This window comes from Myxocyprinus asiaticus, chromosome 34 (genome assembly GCF_019703515.2).
Source record: "Myxocyprinus asiaticus isolate MX2 ecotype Aquarium Trade chromosome 34, UBuf_Myxa_2, whole genome shotgun sequence".
Taxonomy (NCBI): Eukaryota; Metazoa; Chordata; class Actinopteri; order Cypriniformes; family Catostomidae; genus Myxocyprinus; species Myxocyprinus asiaticus.
In genome coordinates, this window is record NC_059377.1 from 25,289,089 (window position 1) to 25,306,166 (window position 17,078).

The 17,078-nt window shown below is 37.6% G+C and overlaps 2 protein-coding genes across 2 annotated transcripts; one reads left to right on the top strand and one right to left on the bottom strand.

Moving 5' to 3' along the window:
- Nucleotides 1–7,132: 7,132 nt before the first annotated feature.
- LOC127425205 (homeobox protein Dlx6a-like) lies at nt 7,133–9,490 on the top strand. Its single transcript, XM_051670925.1, has 3 exons — nt 7,133–7,668; nt 8,304–8,497; nt 8,773–9,490. Exons 1-3 carry the CDS (start codon nt 7,362–7,364, stop codon nt 9,010–9,012), a joined length of 741 nt encoding a protein of 246 aa, XP_051526885.1. The 5' UTR covers nt 7,133–7,361; the 3' UTR covers nt 9,013–9,490.
- A 2,724-nt stretch (nt 9,491–12,214) lies between these two features.
- On the bottom strand, nt 12,215–15,003 carry LOC127425164 (homeobox protein Dlx5a-like). Its single transcript, XM_051670856.1, has 3 exons — nt 14,519–15,003; nt 13,867–14,051; nt 12,215–13,569 (listed from the first exon to the last, which is right to left on the bottom strand). Exons 1-3 carry the CDS (start codon nt 14,871–14,873, stop codon nt 13,258–13,260), a joined length of 852 nt encoding a protein of 283 aa, XP_051526816.1. The 5' UTR covers nt 14,874–15,003; the 3' UTR covers nt 12,215–13,257.
- Nucleotides 15,004–17,078: the final 2,075 nt, after the last annotated feature.

A 17,078-nucleotide genomic window follows, 5' to 3' on the forward strand; every position in this document is an offset into this window, starting at 1 on the left:
CCCAACAAATGTCACCACAAAATTCCATGAACTGATTAATTTAAATAAATATTCAATCAAGTAGGCCTATTTGTGTAACAGTCCTTTTAATTAATAATAACTTTAGAGTAAGATTTTGTGTTGACACTGTAACAATTGGCTTTAACAATGAAAAATCAAAATATCATAGCTTAATAATGTAAATACAGTTACTAAGGTGTGTTATGGATACATGAAACACTAAGAAACCATAACATGGTCCCTTGAATCAGATTAGCTGGACCAGCTTTGATCAAAGATCAAAATCCATCGACTCCAGCTAATAGCAATGATTATAAATAATGGCCATGGATGGATAAATTGCTTGGTGTATGCTTAATTCTCCAAAAGTTCAGACAATGCAAGCAAACAAACAAATCAATAATACTCTCTCTCTCTCTTTCTCTCTCTCTCTCTCTCTCTCTCTCTCTCTCTCTCTCTCTCTCTCTCTCTTTCTTTCTTTCTTTCTCTCTCTCTCTCTCTCTCTCTATATATATATACTGTAAGATGTCTGACTGGTGAAAGTGAAGCAAGCATGGAGCAGACTCTGTCGGGGTACCCACCTGCCATCCAAAGGATATAATGCTAAATAATTACCTTCCAAGGGCACAGGATCTCTGTATCATGTAATTATTAATATAGCCATTGTTTCACCCACTTTTTAGAGATCAAAGAGGAATTAGTGCGCATGGATTAAAGCACGCTGAAATACGATTTTTAATTACTGACTTCAATGTTGTTTCAAGGAAAGTTTGAATTGTGGGAATTTCAGTTATAGATAATGGTTGCTCCTCTGCCTACAACACAAATGTTGGGGATTAGATTAACAGTCCACTGGCAACAATTGTTACAATTAAATTGCATTTAGATGTCAATAACAAAATGTAGCAGTAGACTTTAACAACCACAGCTGCTGTAATAATAGCCTAATACTGCAAATAAAATAATCGGATAATAATAAGTCAACCTAGCTTTATTCTCGTTTAGTTGTTTATCATAAATTTGTCAGCTGCGAATTACTGATGCTTCAAAATACCGCCATACTGATCTCTATAGCTAATAATATTTTACGAGGATTCCCGTTTTGACGAGAAGGGACAACTGGTTCTGAGGCTTATCAAAATGATGATTATATGTATTGTAAACTTGGCTTTTTTTCACCTGTGAGATGTCTGGACAAGGAAAGTTGGTTATTCGTGCGCCTTGAACAACGTCTGTTACACGCGCGCTTTGTTTGTCAAATGCGCATCTTGTGGTCGGCCACTGCGCGCTCAAATAACAATAAAGCATGTGTCTGTCATGACATGTAAACCCACTATTCGTTGGGTGTGTTTTCAAACTGTCATAAGCTATATTCTGGCAAACTCATCCTCAAGACTTTTTAAGAAATCTATAAATTTAAGGACGTCAAGAAATAGCCTTTTAATAAATGCGAGGTAGCGGCGACAGCCACTTGCCGCAATGATCACAATTTAATTTGCTATTATTTGAATAATTTAATACGATTATAAATGCATTAGTGCAGTTAGATTTTTTACTAAAAAAAAAATGCAGGCTGATGCTAAATTGCTTAGGCCCATGTGACAGTATTTCTGTTGACTGTTTTCAGATTTTACAAATATTTTAAAAAGTGTATTTGTACAGTACTAATATATAGGAACAACGCTCACACTGATGTAAACAGGAGCAAATTACACTTTGCTTTACATTCGGAAAAGGCTATGCCATATTGAAAATGCGCAATTATCTCCCGGTGCGCATCAGGCGCCTATTACATTTGCACATGTTGAATTCAAAGCCTCAGAAAAGCAACTAACGAAAATGTACAAAATGAAAGGGGACTCGGTGCAAGGGAAAAAAATGGTATCTTTGTTTGCCCCTGTTTGTTTACCGCGGGATTTCTTTTTTCTTTCTTTCTTTTTTCTTTCTTTCTTTTTTCTTTTTCATTTTACTAATTCATTTCAGTGGCTTTCAAACTGGAAAATGGAAATGTTGCTCTTGCCCTCTATTTCAGCAGCCGCGTCCTGGCAACAGAGCAATTTTCTATCATCAGGGATAAACGGCATCGAACAGTACATTCGGATAAAAAAGCCTGTGATTGCTGGCCTTCCTGTCTGTCATCTCTCTAGAAAATCCTCTCCCCCAGACCTGAGCCGTGTGCTGTCAGAGCTAATAATGTCTTCTATTAAGTCGAAAAAGAACCCCGAAAAAAATCCCACTGTTCTCGAGTGTTTAACGTTCTCAAAATATAAAAGATATTTCAGCAGAGACATCTTAATTTGGATGAACTGAAAATAAATGCTTATAAGAGGCAACATGCGCTCTGTGTTGGGTGCAATTTTGCGCTGAACAATGAAGCATCCTCTCAGGCCTGTGTACTACACGGGTAGTCTTATGTTCTTTTTTTACTTTTCACCGATAAACAAACTTCCTTCCTCGAAATTTGTGACGAGATTATTTAAAGTAAATGACACAAAGAAATAGGCCTAGGTCAAATGCAAAGACACCAAAGAGGCAATGTTGTCTGAGATGATATGCATCACTCATATTCATTTGGTGAATTATATGGACCAGGGGCGTAGCATCATTTTAAAAGTGGGGGGGACACAGCTGTCAGTAGGTGGCTGGCGCAGACCCAACAACAGTGTAGTATTAATATATTACAGTATATATTAATATATAAGTATGATATGAGTATTATATTACTATTATTTACTTTTAATATTTGTAGTATTTTAAAGATTCAAGTATTGCACAAATAATTGCAAAATTATCTGCAAAAATGAAGGGCATCTTGTGGAGCACTTGCTTCTGTTTCACACATGACAATAAAAGACTGAGCACAAGCTGGTCCTGAACAAATTATTTAATTCATTGCAATAATGACAGTTGTGCATGTGCACAATTTTATTTTTTACTCTGTGCCTGTGCAATCTATAATTTCCCTACAGTCTGTGAGCTGCTGGCATGACTTTTATCAAAAGACAACAATATAAGTCTTATAATAGTTATAATGAGTTTCAATAACGTGTCTACATATCTATTCACTTCAGTAAAATACCTAAGTGTTATAAGAACACAGCAGATCTATCTTTTTTCCTACAGTCTGTCGACTGCACACCAACATACAGGTAAAAAACAGGAGCTGATGTTAAAAATAGCTTTACATATTTAACACAGATCTTGTAATCTGCTTAAATTGGCAAAACTAACCAATCAAACTATTACCTCACAAGCATAATGTAAAAAGCATAACTTAATGAAGACTCATGTGCTGATATAAACTCCACTTACAATGTGTGCTTAAAAGAAGGATTATCCTTTGTTTTGTTTTTTCTGCAGTGCATTTCACGTAATGCTGCCAATCAAGAACGATATGCCGATAAATACTGTAACTCTCGGTTGTTTGTTCCTCATCTCTAGATTATTAATTTAGATCAACATCAATGCTGATTAAAAAACATGGATAAATGAGCATTGTTAAAAGCAACTTTGTAGAAATGAACGGAGCCACATTGATTAGACTGTCTGACTGACGGCCTATTACGTAAGGGTTGTTTTGGCTCATGAAACTCACCTGTGATTGGCTGGATGGTTGCTCAATCAGCCCAAAGTAACAAAGCGCGAAAAATACTGTTACGAATCCACCATTTAGACTCGGTATGGGTTTAGCTTGGAAAAGTGCAGGGGACAAAAATCACCTTTTTAAAGAGTGCGGGTGACGTGTTCCCCACGTCCCCCGCGGCTGCTATGCCCTTGATATGGACATCAAAATGGACAGTATGGTATGTTTCTACCATATAGGCTATCCTCACCCAACCGTGACCTCTGATATAGGCTAAAGATGCATTAATCAACCAACCAGTCAATCAGGTGGAGCTATATAAGCTTACAATGGAGAGATAATAAAAACAATAAGAAATAATACATTAAAAAAAAAAAAAAAAACAGTTGTAAAAAGTTTAATACTAGGCCTATAGTGGGGTGTTAGTCTTGCTTTGTGGTCAAGTTGACATTAAAACTTAAACCTTAATAAATTACAGATGATCACATGGATGCCGAAAATTATTATTTCTATATTTCTAAATATTCGGAATATTTGCAGTTTAATATTTTCAGCAAATTCATGCATATATTTATCATCAGCCTTCTGCTCTCTTATGAAACTATAATATGCATGTGCACAAGTGGTCATAATGCCCTTTCTGTCTTTTATTTTTCTAACATCGACTTCCAATCAAATTAAGCAACTTTTCTGAAGACAGGCTCTTAACATAACAGTCCTGACATAAAAAAAAATCTGCTTAAAATTGTGAATCTATGGCAGGGAGGAGTCTGGTGATCTGGTCTATTTGCTCTCCTCTTGATTACTATTGTCCTGATCTCCTGTTGCATCCCGGCGTGCTACCCATATGCCTTCGCTTTGCCCCGCCACTTCCTCTGTTCAGCAGCCATGGAAATCCGTCGAAGCCTGAGTGTCTGTGTACAGCCGGTGGGGTTGAATTCGGTAGAGTGCAGACACGTTCAACCGCCTCTGCTGGACTGGCAAGTCTAGTCTCTTCAATATAGAAAGAGCCTTTCCATCCGAGGCCCAAGCCGGTCAATATGTCTGCTAGGGCCAATGCTAACAAGATCCCGTGCGCTTAATTCGGAATGAAGACGAATGCAACAACTAGTTTTGTGTTAAGGCTCAGATATGGCTGAGATAGACGCACTTGCACAGAGGCACACACAAGCATGGATGCACTCGAGCGCCGGGATGTCCACACAGATCCTCTCTCTCTTTGACAGAATGTAATATGACGCTTATAGATACAGCCAAGGGTTACATACAATATTTTATTAATGTTGTTATTATTATTTTTGCTCAAATTAGACGCCTTAATAATACAACAATAAAAGTTTACTTTTAATTGTATGTTTACTTTTTTTGTCCGACAAAATGTAACTTTGAGAGTCAATTAATTCATTATTATTATTATTATTATTATTATTATTTCGGAATAATAAAAATGTCCGCAGACGTCCCTGAGGAATATCAGATATGCTCAATTGCATCTTTTTATTTTCATACATCTCATACATCTCTTTTTCCTTCATAAACGTTTGAATACAAATCTTCTTAAACACAACACGATTTAGGATTATTCAAAAGCATGAAAACACATCGTTGTTCAATTGACATACGCGTCCATGTGGTCGAGTAACGCTGAAACAAATACTGTCCTATAGCAGAATCAATTTACGTCCTCGTATAAAATGCTTCTGCGTTTTTATTGACCAGCCTCTAGATTTATGCTGTTAATTGTCAAAGGTAAACTGTCAACGCAGGTAAACCATTTTAGAGGTATTAAACCATGATGTCTCTGACAATGAAGCACTTAAAATGCCAACAAGAAATCATAATTGGAAGTTTTGTTTGTACCACGCCAAGGCTATTAGAGAAGATATGTATGTATGTATGTATGTATGTATGTATGTATGTATGTATGTATGTATGTATGTATGTATGTATGTATGTGGTTTCGCTCTCACTTGCTTGACAAAATCTTCAGACTGGTTGGGTACACAGATTCGGTCCCGAGCAAGCAGAAACAATATAAGGTCTAATAATCAATCAGATTCACGCTCACTAATGTTTTCTTAAATCCAACAAATGCATAAATGCAAATACTGACATTTTCAGAACATCTACACAATAAAGAAAATTTAAAAACATTCAGGAAAACTTAAATTGTTACAACAAATCTTCTAATGCTCTGGGCTACTACACGTTGCCTCTTACCTGGCAAAATTCTTTTGAAGTCAAATTATTTGATTTCTTGGCTATAGGAAAAATTCCAGAGGCGCAAGTGTGTCAGAGCGGCCAGCTGCCTTTCTGTGTCTTCTAAATTCAGTCCACCGTGGAAAACGGTTGTCTACGCCAGTTGTGCACTCTTAAATCCGGCAAAGTAAATAACAGCCATGGTAATAATAGCGAGGTACGCAGTTCTTGTTACAGAAAGGGAGAAAATTGAAACTAAATGCTGTATTTAAGGCTAGCATGTTTGATAAGAGGATAATTGAGGCCACACTGGTGTATAATTAGCGGATAATTTATGCTATATCCACTTTTAATCCACCTCCCAAAATAAACAAGGTCCATAATAATTACAGACGAATTGTTCTTAATTTTATAGCTGCATTCTGAAAACAGTGTAACGGATAATCAAACAGCATTTGGATATAACTGATTGCGACCATAATTGCCTTTCCATTAGATTTTAAAGTAAATTTATGCCACATCATGTGGAAACGCGTTGTCTATAAAATAAAAATGGAGTAAAATGAGATTGAAGAAAGCTGTGCATACTGGGGTAGCTATATTTACGTCGTGGTTTATAATGTGATCGCGATTTGCCAAACCACAAACTGCACTCGTAATTTGCATATATTTTCAACTGTGACTGGCTTCTGATTACTACAAGGAAAGGTTGTCACTAACCCGGGCCTTTCAGTGACTGCTGCTTAATTCAACCAGACCAAATCAGGCGAGTTTATAAAAGTAGCCTATTAATACCGCTTTTATAGACTAGTCACATTGCACATTTTTACTGTGTATATATATGTATATATATATATATGTATTATTCTATATTGTACTATATACTGTGTGGTCTGTTTTTACCGTATTATTTAACTTTGGTGGTGTCTGCTGTTTTATAAAAGCAATAATAGATCGACGTGCATAAGAATTCCATTGTAGACTTGTACATATCATTTTAAGGTAGCTACCTACATTAGTCGTACTCTACATTGATTCGATTCGTGCAGTTGTTGTGCGGTTATTACAAGGCGTTTGCCAAATCTGTGGCATTTCATTTGAAACTTATTACGACTAATTACTCCTACATTGTCCCCGGAGTCGTATATCTAAGAGAGAATTTTGTGAATATCAGAGGGATATCCCACATTATTATTCTCCACATGGTTATGGCTACGGTGGGAGCTGTTAAGGTAGGTTAACTCACTGTGAAGTCTCAGCTAAAGCAGAGAGCTGATGACGTTAGGTTGAATGACCAATCGGAAGACGCTGCCCTTTGGAGACAAACCATTTTACTTGTAGTGGCTGCATCAAGTCTGGAAGCAGGGACTCAAATTTAACAGAATCCACCTTAAAATCTCTGCCTTTACTCAAGCCCACCTTCCACCATACCGCGTGAGGATTACATGAGAAAAAAGGAACAATTGTGGAGATAATAACGCAATATCTCCTAACCAAGGAGAGAAAGAAACGAGCACAACGAAAGGACTCATTTGGACTTCGGAGATAGGGGGTAAGTGCTCTCAAAGCAGAAAATTTGATGATGACCATGACTACGATGGCTGACGGTCTGGAGGCTCAAGACTCGTCAAAATCGGCTTTCATGGAGTTTGGACAACAATCGCACTCACAACAGAGCTCCCCGTCGATGGCCGCCAGCCATTATCCGCTCCACTGTCTCCATTCCGGATCTCATCATCATCAGCACGACACCTCTCCGTACTCCGGCTCGAACTCTTACAACAGATCGCTACCTTACTCCTATGTAAGCCATCCCCACCACAGCCCATACCTGCCGTCCTACCACAGTAACGCCACCGGAGCACAGACCAGGTTAGACGCCACAGGTAAGGGGATTTTTTTAGATATGTTTTCATTGTGGATCCTAGACGTTTAAAACAAGCAAAACTATGCGTGTGATGTTTTACTGATTAATTACATCCTCTATTAATCCAAAATGTAACAAAGATTGTTTAAGTAGAAATTACAATGCATTATAAGTTCTTGTTTAAGGCACCTTACCCGTTAGTGCTCCTTTTGTTCTCTAGTCTAGATTTGCTCCATATTGCTCGTGATTTCGCACTCGTATGTCAGCAATAACGGTGTTCTCCTCAAAATGATTTACTGCGTTCCGCCAGTGATTCTACCCACCATTGCAAATGATAATTAGCATCCAATTGTCTCTGTCTCGACATGTCACTACATTGCAATTTCCTAAATATGACAATGTAATGATTTTATAGAGTGCTTGAATACATTACAGACGAGTGTACTTTAGGCTACGTGTTTGTGGATTAGCTATTTATTTGTATTGTTTTTTTTTGTTTGTTTGTTTTTGTTTTTATGTTTTTTTTTAATCACATTTCAGATTCTATACAGGCTTACAGAATGATTGTTTACTTGTGAATGATTATGAATGATTGAATGACTGTTTACTTTTGGAAATCGTTCCGCAATATTCACAAAACGACACCCTTTTCAGAACAGCAGAAGACAACAGTGATTGAAAATGGAGAAATACGTTTCAACGGAAAGGGCAAGAAGATCAGAAAACCGAGGACGATTTATTCCAGCTTGCAGCTTCAGGCATTAAATCACCGTTTCCAGCAGACTCAATACTTGGCGTTACCAGAGCGCGCAGAATTGGCTGCCTCCCTCGGGCTCACACAAACACAGGTGAGATGTTGGCTACACAATAGAAAATTGTGGCTTTTGGCAAAATAAGAAACTAACGTTCTAAGTATTATATAAGTTTGTTTTAAATAGTGGACCTAAATATGAGTAAATATTAAGCAATAGTTTCGGGGAGGTTTTTTATTTATTTTATTTTATTTATTTTTGTATTTTTTTTATTGTGAGGAAAAATATATACCCATTAAACGCGATGTTAGATTAGACAACGGCTTCACATTTCAACGAAGCAACCTAACTTATTTATTTGTGTCTTTCAGGTAAAAATATGGTTTCAGAATAAAAGGTCCAAGTTCAAGAAGTTGTTGAAACAAGGCAGTAACCCTCATGAAAGTGACCCTTTACCCGGCTCCATCGCTCTGTCCCCGCGCTCTCCTGCCATTCCTCCAATTTGGGACGTCTCAGCCTCCTCCAAAGGAGTAAACATGACTGCTAACAGCTACATGGCCGGCTACTCGCACTGGTACTCCTCGCCTCATCAGGACGCCATGCAGAGATAGGCAACTAACTCTGTTTTAGGCCAGAGGCCTTGATGTTGACATCCTGTCTTTGCCAGTTCACGTGCGCTGATAATCGATTCACGTGCGCTAGGACACACATTGTCATCGGTTTAAATACCTAATAGAGAATTATAGCCTACCATTAAGGGGACGATTTTTTTTTTTTTAATTTTTTTTTTTTAAGGAGGAAGATTTCTGATTTGTCGATCTGAACGTGCGACAATGGAACAATCTGAACTCCTCAGCAGCAACTTAAACGGATTGTTTAAAAATCGGTTCACATGTTTGACTTGTAATCAAACACACCAACACACACATCGCAAACATGTCATTGGGACAGGAACCGAAAAGTTGTGACACGCACGACGCTTGAACCGCATTTGAAAACGAACTCAAAACTGCATAGATGTTTCTGATTATGCAAAAGCAATTTGATTGTACATATGTTGTCTAGTTTTAGTTGTTAAAAACTTTTTATGTTTTGTCATAAATGGAGTAAACCATTACTTCAAGTAGCGTGTTGTGCCTTTCATTTTTGGAGAAAATGTATAAGACAGGCTATTTGGAATCAATGATAACTCTTGTTTTGAGTCTGTTTTTTATTTTTTATTAATATAAATGTATATATATATATATATATATATATATATATATATATATATATATATATATATATATATATATATATATTATATGGATATAGATATATATATATGTCGTAGTCTGCAGTGAAAACGCCTCTGCATAAAATAATATTAACACAGAGTACTTTTCACACAGAAATATGTGAATAATCACCTCCATATTCCATGTGGATACAATATGAAATATATATCTAATGCTGAACTTCGGGTTATAATGGAAAGATATCTGAAGCAATAACAAAATAGCTTACCCGTGATGGTCGTTTTCAGTGTGTTTTTCCTACAGAATAGAGCTGCATCTTGTCCATCTTGTCATTCTCTAGCTCAGTTATTAAGGTATTGACAAAATGTTTTTCCCCTTTCTCTCTGCCTTGATCTGCGAGACGCTGAATGCCTTTCGCCACAGGATCGATCTTGAACAAAGCATCCAGCTGCAGTCTCGTTCAATATGAAGGAGATATTTGGGACAATTTATGGGTTTTATCCAAGAGAGGTTTTTTTCCCCAATCTCATAAATGCAGACATAATTAGGGTAATTTTTGATGTAGCCCGCTGATTACAGCGTTTTTTACCATCAAAGATAATTACCTGTAATTTTCTACCACTTTTAATACTAAAAGGCACCTTTATTTGGATTTGAAGTGGCAAAGACGAAACAAAAGATGAAATTATTCGGTTATTCATGTACAAATTGCTGAGAAGAGTGAACGCTTGGGATATTATCTAAAATTACAGTGTTGAATAGGGAGACGAGAAGCCCCTGCAGCTGTCAAATCGTGCATGCCCCAGTCGCAGAGAATGGGGCTTGATTTTCTAAAAAGGTTCCCTCATCAACGGATTGGGATGATTCATTTAAATGTTTAGTGCGCCTATAGTAACATAGGCTATATCCTGAGATAGTAACATTAAAAACGGATTTGTCTATGTATATGGTTTATGATTAGCAATATGCATACAGTAATATCATCAAAACATACCTTGATTTTTATTATTATTATTATTATTATTATTATTTATTTATTTATTTATTTATTTTTTACATAAAACGTAGATTAGCCTATATTTTTTTAAAATGTATTCAGTTGTCAGCTACAACTAATACAGCAAAATAAAATGTGTTTTGAGGGAACGGTTGGTTTAGGGTAGATTAATAGCATGGGTAGACAGAGACAGACAGACAGGCCGGCAGACAGACAGCGCTATAGGCAGTCGCGGATACCGAAAGACAATCAACGTCAGTAAAGAAGCTAAGAAATATGTGTATGGACATATTTTCGTGTGTGTGTTTGTGTGTGTGTGTGTGAGAGAGAGAGAGAGAGAGAGAGAGAGAGAGAGAGAGAGAGAGAGAGAGAGAGAGAGATGTGATAAAACACCAATAGCTGTATATCACTCACGGTTTTACGACATTACGAGTAGTCATTCGTATTGTTTTCTAATACAGATCTGTAGCATTACCCAACAGTTAATCCATCATAATGGCCATCCATCAAAAACACTCACGTCTGATATCAGCCAAAAGAAAAACAACATAGCAATAGAACAACACTTACCTTCGTTAAATGTGTTGTTTAATCTCTTGTTTCAATAAAGATATTGTTGTGAATGCGGACGGTCCTGTGTACCGCTTGTGTTGAGTAAGCAAATCCAGGTGTGAACGTGTTTGCACACCCCGGCATCTCTTATATATTGCCTGCAAAATTAGCCGTTATTACTGTCACTGTTTAGTGATGGTGAGCCAAGGGGGGGGAAAAAAAACCTTCTGCAATCAAGAACCAGGCGCATCTTTGCAAATTATAGATAATTGTATATGTCCAGATTATGGTAATGGAGCTAATCCTGGTGGAAGTATAATTATTGTTGAGGGTTACAGTTGAGGGTGTCCAGTAAAGCTAACTGTCATTATTTATACACGGTTTGCAGAGACTTCGTTGAGTGGAAAATGTTCAGTTGGAATTTAAGGCTCTTGATATAATGGTATGGGATATAGTGTGTTTGTGTGTGTGAAAAAGAAAGAGAATGCGAGAGAAAGTGACATTTGGTGTGTGTGTGTGTGTGTGTGTGTGTGTGTGTGGGATGGGGCATAATCTGCATAATATTAGGTTATACGGACAACAATTTTTAGATGTGGAGATTTTTTTATGTCACTGGTTGGCTTGCTATTTGTCACTCTGAACTGAGCTCTGTTGGCTCCTTCAAATTAAATCAATAAACAGTGATACAGTTATTTGTTTTATTATTAGTATTCTTTAGCTGCTAAAATTTCAGCGTCCATATCATGGCAAACGCCGATGGTTTTCCAATATGAGGAATTGTGGAAATAATCAAAAAGCCTCAGTTCATATTTCTCTGAGGAGAAAACGGTGCACATCTCATGTAACGTCCAGAATCATTGTCATGAAGAATGAACACGTTTGGGGACGATCAGACACGAAGATGAAAATATTGTAAGGTAAACATAATATATAGAAATGTGAAAGTGTTGAGCAGGGCTGATTTTTATTTAGATTTTGGCTGTACAAGAATAACCTGCATAGTAATCTGCATGGTAAAAATAAAACATAAAAAATAAATAAAATAGCCCTGTGACCTTATTCACGATTTAACCGTGGCAGTCAGCTGTACAGCTAGCACTGGTTTTAATGAGATGTTCAGAATTTTTCCAGGAGGAGGATCTGTCAGGGGTGGGTTGTGGTCGCTGGAGCCGGTTTGCCCCCACAGGCATGCGGACTGCCTCAGATTTCTGTGCCGTCCCTTCGCCTCCTCACTTCCATTCAAAGCTACTAATTGTAAGGGACACAAAGACAGCAAGGCAGAGCACACTGTTTGCCAGACCATCAACCAAATTTTTCACTCGAAAGGGGTGGTTCTAATCCAGATGTAGACTTAGATAAAATAGTCAGTCCCAGCAAAAAAATATTTTAAACGCTTTTGAAATCAGCTAATAATAATAACAGGCTAATAATAATAATATCTAAATACACCACCCTGTAAAGTGTAAATAAATGGGCTGCACAATTCTGAAAGGCTTTGCAAAATTTCAACTGAAAAACTGAGCACCAAGACTGAAGCAAACCTTTTTATTTTTCTAAATTATAGATTAGTTTCTAATTTCTTTTCTATTTACTTAATAGTGACTCAAGAACATGGTTCTAAAATCATAATATCGTTGAGTCCATTTTAGGCCTGTAACTTTAATGTAAGTCCTGTTAGAAATCCCAGAAAATTCTAATTAACAGCGACAAACCAAAGTGCTCGGCGCATTAATCTGTGTTGAGTTACAAATCTAATTTAAAGAAGACAAAATCTTACATAATTAAACAAAAAAACACATTTATTTGGGGTTGTCCTTAATATTTTGGCACATCGTCGGATGTACGCGTTGAGGTTAAAATTCAAGGCACCATTGAGAGTGTTTGGGTCCATTGTCCATTTATAACATTTAATAATTCTTCCAAATGCAATAAATTACATGCACACATTTACACATTATACACGTTCTTCTAGGACTGCCATATCAATACATTGCATATTCCTTAAAAAAAAAAAAAAAAAAAAAAATTGTTAACACCAGTCCGATATACAACAAAATAATAGACATATTTCAGTACAACGTTCCTGGTCCGAGTGCCAATGAGTGCTGTAACGTGCCGGGTGCCTGAAGATGAGAATTCATCGCCCCGGTGGATGTATACCAGGAAGAGCTGGTGTTGTCCAGAAACGTGGATACCGCTGTGTTAATATTCTGCGGCTGATGGTGAGGTCTCTGAGAACCCTGTGAGTCCCACACTGCGGGAGACTGCGGCGAATTACACGCCATAGGGTCACTGGAGCTGGGACTGTGTTCTGGTGGCAACTCGCCGTTTTTCATGATCTTCTTTAGTTTCGATCTCTTATTCTGGAACCAGATTTTCACCTGTTGGGGTGGGGGAAAAAAAGTTGAATTAGTTTCTGGTAGCAAGTTTATGGAAAAAGCACAATAACGCTGTCCGCCAGACCTAAGACAAATCTTAAAAGTATAGGCCCATATTTAGGATTTAATATAAACAATCATTAAAAGGCATGAAATAATGTCAAACCCCTGCATGACTCCAACGATGCAGAAAGCGCATATATCGTTAATATACTGTATGTGCTTATATAATATAAATTATTAATGTAAGTCTTTATATAAAAAGATTGCAATAAAGCGTGCAATGAAATATTATCGAACCTGTGTCTGTGTGAGTCCCAGTGATGCCGCGAGCTCGGCTCTTTCTGGAAGCGCGAGGTATTGCGTGTTCTGAAACCGTCTCTGTAGAGCAGCGAGCTGAAAACTGGAATAGATGGTGCGGGGCTTACGAACTTTCTTGGGTTTTCCGTTGACCATCCTCACTTCGGGCTCCGCTGTCTCTTTTTCTGTCGGGTGAAATGAAATTAGATAAATACAAAAATGTTGGTGGTTATTGTCGTGATTTATGTTCTGTAAAATTGATGCTCGCATAAAATCCAGGAGACTTTTCTGATTTTATCAGAGAATAATTTAATTTTTTTTTATTTATTTTTTTATTTTATTTATTTATTTTTTTTTTTTGCTTTTTCATTTTGCTCTTATTTTCTTTCTTCATTCACCATTTCGATTGGAAAAAAAAAATTGAAAAAAAAAAAAAAAACCTATTGTCCCAGAAGGGAATAGTTTTTATCATTTTCTTCGTTTTCTCTAGTCTATAGCACAGTCAAGTCATTAAAGAAACCATCTCGAATGAAGCGCAAAGTATTTACAGTTGCTTTTCGTCAAAATGTGTTACAAAATTAAGTACATATACGGCGATAACTCTAATACGTAAAAAAAACATAAAACATAATAGGCCTTTATAATAACTGACCTTGCGGGCTTGATTGTGACTGCACCCTGTTGAATGTTCCGGCGTATTGGTGATAAGCTGTGGAGTACGAGCTGTAATCAGGGTAGGATTTTGCAGGGTAATTTCCAGAAGATCCATTGACTCCGTGGTATTGGTACTGATAGGCATTAAGAGGTTTCCCATACGAGCCAGAGTTCGGTGAACAATAGCCATGATGAACTCCTCCAGCAGGGCTGTAATAGCCAGAATCCGTGGCTGTCGACTCCGGTAAGGTAGGAGATTCCTGTGATGGATGATGCATTGTGGAGAGCTGAAAAGGGTTTTGAAAATCTGCAGATTTAATACTCGGAATCCTTCTGTCGAATACTCCAGTCATAGTTTGGAAAAACGCAATGGCTGAGACAATGTAGAAAGGCAGTAAAACTCTATAGGGGTCCAGAGTCTACACTAACATTGTGTGTGCAAGCGTCTCTCTTGAAGACTGCTTTAAGCCCCGCAGCAAAGACTTGGTTAAATCCTAAATTGCGCTGTTACGCACTGCAGGGAGGATCTAGTGCCATTGGCCAAGGAGCACAGTAGACACTAGTTACTCCCCAAATCGTTCAACCAGTTTCATAAGAACAAAACCTTAACAGAGGTATTTATGGTATGTTTACCAACAAATTGAAGGGGAAATTGTTTAGTATTTGATATAACTCTCTCTAGGCGACAAATAGACGATCTATTTAATGTAGCCTATAGCTTCATTTTACCAGCAACAATGTCTCATGTTTCGGAAAAATTAGATTCAATCACGTACTCAGATGTTTTGTTTTAGTAGAATATATACTGTATATAAGTATATACACCGATCAGCCACAACATTAAAACCACCTGCCTAATATTGTGTAGGTCCCTCTCTTGCTGCCAAAACAGTGCCAAGCTGCATCTCAGAATAGCATTCTGAGATGATATTCTTCTCACCACAATTGTACAGAGCGGTTATCTGAGTTACCATAGACTTTGTCAGTTTGAACCTGGCCATTCTCTGTTGACCTCTCTCAACAACAAGGTGTTTCTGTCCGCAGAACTGGCGCTCACTGGACGTTTTATGTTTTTGGCACCATTCTGAGTAAATTCTAGAGACTGTTGTGTGTGAAAATCCCAGGAGATCAGCAGTTACAGAAATACTCAAACCAGCCCATCTGGTACAAACAATCATGCCATGGTCCAAATCACTGAGATCACATTTTTTCCCCATTCTGATGGTTGATGTGAAAATTAACTGAAGCTCCTGGCCCGTATCTGCATGATTTTATGCACTGCACTGCTGCCACATGATTGGCTGATTAGATAATTGTATGGATGATTGTTGGTGCCAGACGGGCTGCTTTCAGTATTTCTGTAACTGCTGATCTCCTGGGATTTTCACACACAACAGTCTCTAGAATTTACTCAGAATGGTGCCAAAAACAAAAAACATCCATTGAGCAGCAGTTCTGCGGACGGAAATGCCTTGTTGATGAGAGAGGTCAACAGAGAATGACCAGACCGGTTTGAACAGTCTGGCCAACTGTGCCGCCACAGTTGGCACTGTTTTGGCGGCACAAGGGGGACCTACACAATATTAGGTAGGTGGTTTTAATGCTGTGGCTGATCGGTGTGACACACCGATCAGCCACAGCATTAAAACCACCTACCTAATATTGTGTAGGTCCCCCTTGTGCCGCCAAAACAGTGCCATCATTTATATATATATATATATATATATATATATATATATACATACACACACAGATGATAGATAGATAGATAGATAGATAGATAGATAGATAGATAGATAGATAGATGGATGGATGGATGGATGGATGGATGGATGGATGGATGGATGAAGAGCATTGTCCAAAAACCAGTCAGTGAGACAGTCAGCAAAAGTTGTGAAATGGTGCCACCAAGTGGAAACAAGAACTTGTTCACAACTTTATGGCCTAAACTATGGTCATAAAGCACAATTTATCTTCATCAAGGAAGATGGCAGAACACTGTAACAATCTAGGTGCAGGCATTGACTAGTCATAAATGCTCAGAAAAATGTCCAAACAGTTCATAACAAATCAGAGACTTGTTTGTGGTTAAGTTTACTATCATATCTAGGCTGATTTCAAATGTAAACTATATACCAAACTGATCAAGGTAATGCTGTACAATCTGATGAATTGAGACCAGATAATTTAATAAACATCTAAGATATGAAAATGCAGTTGTCTAAACAAAAGTTTTCATAAACTCCACAACAGGTCCTCATACTTAAAGGGATAGTTCACCCAAAAATGAAAATACTCTCATCATTTACTCACTTTCATGCCATCCCAGATGTGTGATTTTCTTTCTTCTGATGAATACAAGGGAAGATTTTTCGAAAGAATAGGCTATTTCAGCTCTGTAGGTCCATACAATGCAAGTGAATAGGTACCAACGTTTGAAGCTCCAAAAAGCACATAAAGGCAGCGTAAAAGTAATCCATAAGACTCCAGCGGTTACATCTATATGTACATCTTCGGAAGTGATATGATAGCTGTGGGTGAGAAACAGATTAATATTT